Source organism: Aquila chrysaetos, chromosome 20 (genome assembly GCF_900496995.4).
Source record: "Aquila chrysaetos chrysaetos chromosome 20, bAquChr1.4, whole genome shotgun sequence".
NCBI classification, from domain to species: Eukaryota; Metazoa; Chordata; class Aves; order Accipitriformes; family Accipitridae; genus Aquila; species Aquila chrysaetos.
The window spans coordinates 24,800,296-24,811,193 of NC_044023.1; the positions used below are offsets into that span (position 1 = coordinate 24,800,296).

The window sequence follows — 10,898 nt, forward strand, 5'->3', positions numbered from 1 at the left end:
TCCTCCTGGTTAAGAATGCTGATCCCGGTCCGTCACCTCCTCGGTGCAAACGAGCGGTCGCACGCAGTCCCTGCAGCCGGGGAGCCCCCAGCCGCAGCTGGCGACCCCTCGCGCGTGCCGTGCACAAGCCTGAGCTGGGAGGCACAGCCGCGCTGCTGTAGGTAGCGTGTGGTGGCACTCAGGTGGTTATAATTGATTGTTTCCAACCGCTGCTGGTTCTAGCTTGCCCGGTGTTTGCATTAAATTACCACAGCCAGGGGCTCAGACCTATTATGTTTCCAACAACTTGCTAGAAGAGGTCATCAGACCAGAATATCACAAGGGTACAGATGCCTGCAAGTTTAAATAGATGCCTACTGGGATTTACAAGGCATAGTGAGGTGTTTTTACAGCATCCCCAGGCACCCATCCACATCTCTAGGTGCCTTGTTCACCTCTCCAGGTGCCCTCAGCCCTGCCAATCTTCTCTCTCAATCATTATAAAATAGACTGAAAAATCAGAAAAGAGATGTCCCAGTCCCTTCACTTCCACCCACCGAGACCCCGCAGCCAAGCTAGCAGCCGTCAGGGCTCCTGGGGAGCAGGTTTGTGTTCATGTGTGGGAGCCAAATGACTGGCCTGGAAAATGTCTGGGGCTACACAAAAGTGGTTGAAAACCCCGAATGAAGGGACTGCTGCCGAGATATGATCACTGCCTCCATACGATCATATGAGCACCTCTCCAGAGGGCTCCAGCGTCCTCCCAGCCATGATGTACCTTCCACGTGCAACACTGGACTTGACCAAAAAGATCCTTTTTCTGTTTTCCACCTAAATCATCATTTAGTTACACAAGATTTGGTGAGCTCAATGGATGAAAGTTGGTCTGACTGCCAAGCTATCGAGAATGACAAGGTCTCTGTGCAGCTGGCTCTGGTTACAGCTCTCCAGAAGCCCAAGGGGGCAGCTCTGACCCCCCTCTGCAAAGGGACCCAGCGCCCACCTCGCTCAGCCAGCCAGCACCCGCCGGCAGCACGGGCCCAAGGCTCCAAGAGCATGCGGGCGCTTTGCCGTGGCCAGGAGCTGTTTTCGGTTCTCGCCTGAAGCAGCACAACTTCTGGTTTCCAGGCACAGAAACATCTTCCACTTCAACCAAACTTCCCTTTGCAACTTGGGATCTGTTTGAGCTTGAGATGCAAAGCAGGGGGGAGCCCCGGGGCCCCCGGGAGGTGCGTTCCCACCACCCACCTTCAGCTCGGAGGCACCGACCCGCTCCCCGGGAGACTCCCCTGCTCAGCACAAAACGCCGGCGCTGCGCCGGCCCTCGGCAGTGGGAAAGCCCCCAGGCACAGGCAACCCACGGAGCTGAGCCTGCCTTCCCAGGAAGGACGAGATTCACACGGCTCCCACTCTCTGCTCCCAGCTGCCTGCATGTGCCTTGACTGCAAGCAGAAGGTCGTATTTCCACATAAATTCCCAAGGAAACATAGCCACCAACAGTTGGCCGTGACTCGCTAATTCCAGGTGAGAGACAGAGCAGGTACACCGTCCTCGGGTCGGGGCCCGAGGTCTTGCAAAGCCCAGCAAAGCTCAGCCTGTGGCTTGAACCTCTTGTCTGGGGCATCCTGGGTCCTGCCGGCCCCTCCATGGGCAGACAGACCGGCCCCTCACCACCCAGCCCTTGGACAGCAGCTTGGAGGGACACCAACTTCCCAATGCTTGTAAAACAACATCCAGAGGCAAAACGGATTATGGCAACGCAATGGTGTTGTTCAGCTTTGCAGTAATCGGGCATTTGCACCTTCAGGTGCGTGCTAGCAACTCCAAACACAAGGCGCTCTGCAAAAAGCAGAAATTAAGTCTGCTACAAGAACTCCTGCCTCATTTTTAATGTACAAATTAAGTGTAAATTCCCAGTTTCCTTTCTGTGGCTAATCCTCTGGATTTATTTGAGTAGATGTAAGGTTAGAGCACATTTATTTTCATGTTTGGAATTTCTAAATTAGTATAAACCAGCACTTCAAAGTAATTCAGCTCCTATAAAACCCAATCCCATGGAGATGCCACAGTATATTTGGACAGTAAGTAGATGCTTTGTCATATTCCCACGTGTATATGAGGTTTTTTTCTTTGGGAACATTTTCTGACCAGTTTCAAACCACATTTCCATGCCCAGGCATACATATACACTGAGACTGTTTATACAGTCTGCCCAAGGAGTTCGTTTTATTTAACAACCCGTTATAGTAAAGCTCGCTGGTGGGTATCTCATCATTACACCACAAAACACTGTGCTCAATGAGCATGCAGGGTCTGACACAAAGCCACAAGAGCCAGAAACTTGAGAATTAATGCTGAAACGCATCATTATCCCATGCCGCTGTGCCTATGTTTTTCAACATAGGAAGCAAACTGGATTTTCAGCCTTTTTTGAGTTGCAGACCCCAAAACATTTCCCAGGAGAGATGTGGATCCCTGGCTAGCAAATCTAAGTCTAATGAATACAAGTCTGCTTTCCCTAGTTACCTCTCGGGGAGTTTTTAGAAGGAGAGCGTGGGGCTCGGCGCGGAAACCACAGAAGACAAGGAGTCCGGCGCAGCTGGGAGTGTGGGATGGGGTTACCAGCTCAGCTTTTCCTCAAGTGTGCTTGTTCGTCACGTGGTGTGTTTTATTTTGTGTTAAACTCAGACCCCCACGTCAGCCACTGCTTGGACACCCAGAGTGGGAAGGTTTATAGAGATGCCTGGAAATCCACATTTGTTTGCCCTTCTGCTGTGGCCGTGGCCAGGCTGGGACTGCCCGGTAGCCGTCCTCATTTCCCTGGCCAAAAAGGCAGCTGCCAGCTGGACCAGCACAAAGGTGCCCGGTCGTGTCCCCCTGCCCCAAACACCAGATCGAGAGATGGGGCGGTGGCCAAAGGATGTCGTGATGACTCGCTCCACTGGGATGTGGCGGTGATACAGCACGGCTGCCCACACCGCAGGAGCAGCCATATCTTTATTTTCAGTGGCACCGAGGAGAAAGGTGCTGGGACGCCCCACACGGCCGCTCCTCGTGGGCCAGCGGGAAGCCGGGGACAGGGTCTTGTCTGCTCTGCTTTCGCAAGGGCTCTGGCGTACCACAGCTGCGCCATGCTCCAGCCACGCAGCCGGCATGACCTTCAAACCTACTGGGCCACAGTCCTGCTGGGGCAGAATAGTTCAAATATGAAGTAAACCCACTCAGTGTCCTCAGAATTTGATAAGCTCTGTGAGCGCATTGCTGCAAATGACATTAAAGACAGAGTGCTACAGAGAGCTCATACTCCTCTCCTGGGAGGTCGGGTCCAAATTCCACCCGGGCTTCGAGTGGGCAAAATGCAGCAGTGACTCTGTGCGAGTACTTCATTTTAACTGCATGCCTTACAACGACAGCCCAGTATTTGACACAAAATTCATTAAAAAAAGCTATTTCTGTTGAGCGAAAGCAATCCTAGAGCTCACCCACTCACTCTCAGTACAAGAACCCAATCAAACTAAATCCTTCCCCTAAGCTGCCGCTGCGAATTCACCTCCTCGGTAAATGACTTTTCAGTGGCACTCGCTGAGAACAACCAACCAGCCTCCACTCCTGACCCAGACCATCCTCCTCTGCACATTTTCTCTGTGTCTCACAAAGCCGTTAAGCATGTGCTTAATTGCAAGTTAGCACCTCCATCAAAGCAACATGCCCGTTCCCAGGCTGAGCCGGCAACTTCCCTTGCCCAGCGGTGGGGATGCAGGCTAACCAGGGTTAACCCCACCCGGGTTCCCCTGCCAGCCAGCGGCGATGTGCTGTCCCCAGGTCCACCTGCCCTATCCGCCCTCCGCAGCTCCCTGCGTGGCCGGTCCCAGCAGGAGCCGAACAAGCGGCTGCCATCACGCCAACCACAACTGCTCGAGAGCGCTCCCCTGCACAGGGACGAAGCCCCTCTTTTCAGTGCCGGCCTCCTGTCAGACCTCCTGTCACAATGCCGAGGGGTAACGAGCCTGGCGTCTCACCGGTGAGGTGCCATGGGGACAACCAGGGACGGCCGGCGCGCCGAGGGCCCGTTCCTGAAACCCATCACCAGCGGCTGAGTGCTGCAGCTCCCTGGCTGAGTCACAGCCGAGTGCTGCAGGAGAGGAGCATTCAATTAGACAGAAGAGCACACAAGGGGGCAATGATTTTCCTTTCACACCGCATTACGCCTAACAGCCCATGCTCCATATTTGTAACAACCGACTACTTCAGCCGAACGCACGCTCGGAATGAATCAGGCCATCATTAGATTTTTATTTTTTCTTCCTGAAGGAGCTTAAAACCCAACCACCTAGTCCACAGGAAGAACTAATGAACCACAATTTTGATAATACCAGAGCACCTATCAGTGATGCATAGGCAAAAGAAAACCTGAAAACCCACTAACGGGTGGAGAAGTGGAGCTCATAATGGGAAGGCAGCTAGATGCTGATCTGCTCCGCCAAACCAGCTGCTGCTTTAATACATTTTCCTGCTGCGTTCCCAGGGCTGGGACACAAAATGTATTAGAGTATTTCATTGTCTTGAAGGTGGAAATTGATGTTAGGTTTTCGCAGCACAAAGAAACACAGTATTACAACTCTTCTCTTGACACTGCCACTCTGGGACTTGAAAACGAAAACAGCTTGTTAACTTGTTGGCAATTCTAATGATTAAGTAGAAGGCAAAAAAAAAATTGAAAGGCTCTCCTTCTGACTGGTAGGAAAGCTTCCCAGCAGGCTTGGTCAGCGGTTTTAGAGGAATACGCTTCAAATAAATAGGAAGCGTAGAAATATTAGGCATGAATGAAAATTAATGGTATGCTTCATTTACATCCTGCTGTACTCCACATCAAAGGATCTCAAAGCAGCTTTACAAATGCAATCTTACACTACATGTGAGTTAGGTTTCTGAATAATAGTAATAAATACGGAGTATGGAGCGAATCAGGAAGCTGAGGTGCCTAGGGTTACATGGCTGGTTCAAGGTCAGTGACACAGCAGCAGTGTCAGTCAGGACTAGAACCCAGTTTTCCCTGTCCACCCCACATAACCACCAGCCACACTGCTGTCTCCATGTAAACAAATTTTCCCGCACCCTGATCTCACCGCAATGGCAAACATGGAGGGTTTCTACTGACTTCTACAGGATTGGCGAGGCTCGGTGATTTCTAGCTTGCTCCTCTGAACCTCACATCCTCTATCACTCACGCCTTCAAGAACACAGCCGTCCTTCACAGACTGCCTTTGTGGTATCAACTGACAACATACTGCTAGTCACCTTCCTCGCCTACCCAGAGAGCACTCAGAGAGAAGGACTGCTACCAGGAGCACGCTTTACAGCGGAACAGCGTTATGGGCCAGACCCAAAGACGGAGTGACATCTCATTTCTGCGCTGAGCCTCCCTGGAGCAACTAGGGAATTAACTGTCTAAATACCTTACTGGATATAGCATTTGATATTTTCAACATTAATAAACCCGTGTTAGTCATGGTTATTTTCTTTACTGAACAAAAGTTAGAAAAACCAGTATCTTCCCAACAGTCCTGGAGCACTGAGGAAGCTCAAGGGAAGCATGTGCCTTTCTGCCATTGACTTTCAGTTACAAGTAGGCTGTTAACTCCCTAAGCACCCTCCAGAAGTCTCAGCCACAATGCTTCCTCTTGACCTGCCTGGCAGAGACAGTTCAATCCTGCCAGGGGCTGAGGGGCCAATTCACAGGGATGCTGAGCTTCAGCCACAGCCAACAAGAACTGCGGGTGCCTTCCCATCCTTTAAATAGGATTCCTGACTCCCGGTGACTCCTCTGAGCGCTGTGACCGTGCCAAGGCTTCAGGACTGGGCTCCCAGTGTTTAACGCACCGAGTCTTTGTGGAATTAACTCAAAAGCCAGGACAACTACCAGATTTCCTGGCTGTCAGGCAGCTTGTACTCTGCCACCAGGGAAAAACTATTCAACTTTGCTAGAGTAGGTCTATGAACCAGTGCATTAAGACTACATATTTTAACACAGCATGGAGATGCCACACTAAACACCACGGTTACCATGGGAAACCTTTCTCTCTTTGCCACTGGCATTGCACAGGGAAGCCCAAGCCCAAGCGCTCTATCTTGCCTTTGAAATCAAACAGATGTTTTTACGATCTTTGATGGAGCTGAGTTATGCGTCCTTCCCCAGAGGAAGGGAAAAAATGCAGTGTTAAAGCAGCCCTTTTTTCTTTCTTTCTTTCTTTTTTTTCCCCAAGCATCGCATGTCTTTAGTGAAAGGGAGAACAGACGTCTTTATCTGGCGTTAACATTTACGGCCACTCGGTAACAAACTGTGACAATGGCAAACTTTTACCCGAGCGCAACGAAACAAGGCAGCCTGTGTGTGCGTGTCCCCTGGCAGGGCTGTCCGGCCGCGGTCGCGGGCGGGACGTGGGAAGGGGTCGGCGGGGCCGGCGACGCTCACCGCCCTCCCGGCCGCGCAAGGGCACCCACCGGGGACGGGGACAGCGCGCCCGCCGGTCACCGCGGCTCGCCGGGGACAGGGGCGTGGGAATAACGGCGTCCCCTGGCAGACGGGGGGGTCGTCGTCGTCGACCCCCGGCACGTTCTCTGTTCCGTACCAGCCCCGCCGCACGCTTTGGCTGCGGGGGGAAGCAGCCGGTACCCAACCGGCTTTGACGGCGCGACACGGACCGGCGCGGGGCACGGAGAGAGGGGAGCGGGGGGGAGCGGAGAGCCTCCAGCCGCGGGACGCGCTCCCACCCGCCCGGGGGAGGCGGCGCGGCGGCGGCAGCAGCAGCGGCGGGACGGGACGAGACAGGACCGCTGCCTCCCGCCGGCCACCGGCTCCCCGCGCCCGTCCCGGGACGCCCCGGCCCCGCTGCCCCCGCCCGGGCGCCGGCAGGTGCCCGCCGCCCGCCCGTACCTGTATGTTCCTCTTCTCGCAGGCCGGGCCGGTGCCCTGCACCACGCTGTCCAGCACGGTGACCATGCCGGCGCTCGGGCTGACGAAGCAGGAGTTGCGGGCAGCCCGGATCGTCTCCTCGATCTCGGCGAAGCGGAAGACGCAGAGCGCGGACTGCGGCCGCCCCCCGCCGCCGCCGCCGGCCCCGGCCCGCTCGAAGACGCCGAAGAGCAGCTCCTCGGCGGGCGGCGGGGCCGGGGCAGGAGCCGCGGGGCTGCGCCAGGCCGCCCGCGCCGGGAAGACGGAGACGAGGCGGGTGAAGGCGTCGGCGGCGCCGCCGCAGCGCAGCCCCAGCTGGATGTAGGACTCGGTCAGCTTCTTGGTCTCGCCGCTGCCGTTGAGGGTGGCCTCGGCCGCCTCGCCCAGGCAGATGCGGGCCAGCAGGCTGTGCGAGGGGCTCTCCTTGTCGCCCGCGTTGGCCTCGCTGTTGAGCGCCAGGTAGGCGTAGGGGCGGCGGGCGGGCGGCGCGGCGCCGCGCTGCAGGAAGGCGCGGACGAAGCTGAGCTTGTGCCGCGCCTTGGCGCCCTGCTTGATCTTGAAGATGTTGTCGTCGGAGGGGTTGATGTCGAAGGTGAAGAGCTTGGCCAGGTCGCCGCGGGCGTTGAGGGCGCGGATGGCGATCTCGGGCGTGTTCTCGAAGCGGTGGTCCTCCAGGCTGCGGTTGCGGGGGAAGAAGGGGCTGCCGAAGCCGGTGTAGGTGGCGGCCACCAGCAGCCGCGCCCCGCCGCCGCCGCCGCGGCGCAGCACCAGCCCCACGGTGGAGGCGTTGGGGTGGTTGGCCGCCACGTTCAGCATGCTGGGGAAGACGGTGACCGGGTCGCTGCCGCCCGGCGGGAAGCGCACGGCCACCGCCGAGATGTTGGCCATGCTGCGCAGCTGGCAGAGGCCCTGGTAGATGGAGCCGCAGACGACGAGGACGCCCTGCTCGGGGTCGGGCTGCAGGATCTTGTTGTAGTTGTTGGTGAGCACCTTGGGGTGCTCGCAGGAGGCCTGCGGCAGCTGCGGCGCGTGGCAGAGCGGGCTGTCCAGCACCGGCCCCACCGCCGCCTCCGCCTCCAGCGCCAGCTCGCCCCCCGACAGCTGGAAGAGGCGGTTGACGGCCGCCAGGTAGACGCGGGAGCCGGGGCCGTCCAGGGCGAAGTTGTTGGTGGGGGTGGGCGAGAGGAACTTGCGCTGCACCTCCAGGCCGGCGGCGCGGCCGGGCAGCAGCAGCGGCAGCAGCGGCAGCAGCAGCCGCGGCAGCAGCGCGGGCGACCGCGGCTCAGCGCCCGCCGGAGCCGGAGCCATCCCGCCGCCGCGCCGCAGAGTGCATGAGCCCGCCGCCGAGCGGCAGGAGGGGCCGGGCCGCGGGACCGCTTCCTGCGGAGGCAGCGCGCCCGCCGCCGAGCGACGCCCGCGGGAAGTGGCGGCCGCGGCGGGTGCGCGGCGCTGCGCGGCGGAGGGCGGCGGGGCGCGCTCACGGCCGCGCCTCCCTCCCTCCCTCCGCCCGCCCCCGCTCCCGCCCTCTCGGCGTTACTCACTGGGTCTCGCTCGGTGCGGGCCCGTCATCCGAGTGCCGTGAAGTTACCGGTGTTCCCCCGCGCCGCCGGCCGGCCGCGCACCGGGCAGCACCGGGCGGGGCGGCGGCCCCCCCCCGCTCCGCTCCACTCCGCCTCGGGAGCGGCTCCTCCGCTGCCGACAACGCGCCTCCTCCGGGCTTTCCGCCTTTCTCTCCGCTGGCTCCTTCGCGTTTTCCAGCAGAACGGGCCGGGGGGGAGGGGGCGGGGGAAGCAGCACTTCGCTCAGCTGCGGAACAGCACGGCGAGCCGGAATAGGCAGCCCCCCCCGCCGCAGGCCCCCGCCAGCCGCCCCCGGCCCGGCCGCTCCCCGTGAGCCGGGCTCGGGGCAGGGACGCCGGGAAGCGGCGGTCGGGCTGGCCGGCCCCGGCGGCACGTGGAGTGGGCAAATACGCCAAGTACGCGACGTGGGGGTACGGGACGGGACGGCCCCCGGTGTGGGCCCCCACCTCCCCCGCGGCACGGACGCCGCGCCGGGGGCTACCGGGCCCGTCCCGTGCGGGCGGCCGCGCTCGCTGCGGGCTGCGCGCTTGAGGGGAGCGGGGGGGGGGGGCCTTGGGGGTGTAAGCGCGGCCCCGGGACACCACCCGCCCCGGCCCCGGGTCGCCCCCCCAGCCCCTCTGCCGCTTGCGCGCTCGCCCGGGGGAACAGCTCCCCGGGGAACTGGGCGGGGGGCGAAGCGCGGGCCGCCGCCAGGCTCCACCCCCCGGGAAGCTTCGCCCGCACGGCTTGCCAAAAGCGGAGTTCAGAATAGGACTGTGCATCTCCTCTGCCCTCCAACGGGCTCTTTTTTAACTGTGGAGGAGAACAAGAGACGGAGAAAGAAGTGATGATATTCCCAAATTCCACCCACCGGAATCCACAGCGGGGGGAACAGCCCCGAGATAGCACAGCCTCTGATCCACCCTCCCTTATCGGCGTGGGAACGCCCTACCTGCGTGGGTGAAGGTGTCAATTCACATCCGCTGCCGTTCTTCCCTCCTCCGCGGCTACGTGCACTCGCCCCCTCGTCGTGGAGCGGAACGCGCTCCGAGACCGAGGAGCACTGCTGGGTGAGCCTCTACAGAGAAAGGATCTGTCCTGGGACGGGAGACTGTCCGGGGCCACGCTCTCTGCAGCAGATGCTTTGTTTGCCCACGTAGCCCGTGTCCCTGCGGTCTAAGGGAAAGAGCCCTGAGCGGTTGCCCAGACCAGCGCTCGCCTTCTGCTGCCCCGTCCTGACACAGGGCACAGCTGTTAAGGCTCAGAGCGCATGCAGGGGAAACCCCACTCCTTGGGCAGCACATTCAGGTCCCCATGCAAGAGGGGGCACGGGTGGGCTCCAGTGCACAGCAGATACCCCGGTCGTGGTACTCTCAGCACTGTGTGGATGCTTCAAGCCAAAGCAATGGCAGAGCTGACAGCCAAGCGGAGTGGTTATAGGATGTGGGCACAGCATCCTTTTCTCAAGCCTGAGTTTCCACTGAGAGCAGAGACCTAGCCAGAGCACCCGTGCAGTGGAGGAAAGCAAAAGGGAAGTTCATAGGCTTGGTTTCACCATGCAGCTACATCAGTATAATGGCACAGGTCCCCTTTTAAGGGTTGAATGTGGAGGCACCTTGCCATCCACAAACAGCCAGCAGCATTTAAAGCGAGGGTGGGAAATCGAGGCTGGTATTCAGTCACAACCACCAGGAAATGCTCCACAGCCGAGCCCTGGAAAGCTGTCCTCCCTCTCCCTATCCCCAAGCTGGGCCTTACTGCCCTGCCCGTTCTCATGGCATGTATCTTCATTTATACAAAACATGTTAGCAAGGCTGATGAGGACTCTGCACGACTAATGTTCTGGAGAGAAAAATCCTCTGTTGTTGTCTAATCTCATTTCTACACCTGCCAATTTCCCTCTTCCCCTTCCTGTCCTCCTCGCCCTCTTCAGAGCACTAATTAATACACAACTGCCTTGGCCACGCCATGGCCACCGAAAATGTGCATTGAATTAAATGCTGTGCTTCCGTGCTATCTAACTCATTGTCTCTGCTAATCATATCCTTAATTAATGGAGTTATTAGCTGTTTTTAAATGTGGGACTCCCGGTTGTTTTCCTTTTTTTTTTTTTAAACTACAAGTTAGCAGTTTTTAAATGTGATCATGTCTTTAATTGCACAGAAATAAACCCCCATGATCCCAAACCCTTAATCTGCCTATTTTAGGATTTCTCATGGCTGCTTACACTGATAGTAGAGCATCTTCCATGTGAAATTGGCCTTTTAAGGCATATCAAATTAGGTTCCAGATTACAGTCAGTTAAAAAAAATTAGGCCAAAGAACATTGAAAAATGTGTGACTTACCCAAAGGTATCCAGTACTGGCTTTGTCAGAAAAAATCCCCTGGGAGCTCTGACTCCCATTTC

The 10,898-nt window shown here is 57.9% G+C and overlaps 1 protein-coding gene across 1 annotated transcript in view; it reads right to left on the bottom strand.

Annotated features, from left to right (window-relative positions):
- The window catches only part of PLXND1 (plexin D1), an 88,456-nt gene extending 78,521 nt beyond the window's left edge, over positions 1 to 9,935 (bottom strand). Inside the window, exons 1-3 of the mRNA XM_030043757.1 lie at positions 8,599 to 9,935; positions 8,473 to 8,565; positions 6,914 to 8,432 (exon numbers count right to left, since the gene is read on the bottom strand). Of these exons, the coding sequence (XP_029899617.1) occupies positions 6,914 to 8,432; positions 8,473 to 8,565; positions 8,599 to 9,272 (2,286 nt within the window). The 5' untranslated portion in view covers positions 9,273 to 9,935. The remainder of the gene's footprint in view (positions 1 to 6,913; positions 8,433 to 8,472; positions 8,566 to 8,598) is intronic.
- Between the last annotated feature and the right edge of the window lie 963 nt (positions 9,936 to 10,898).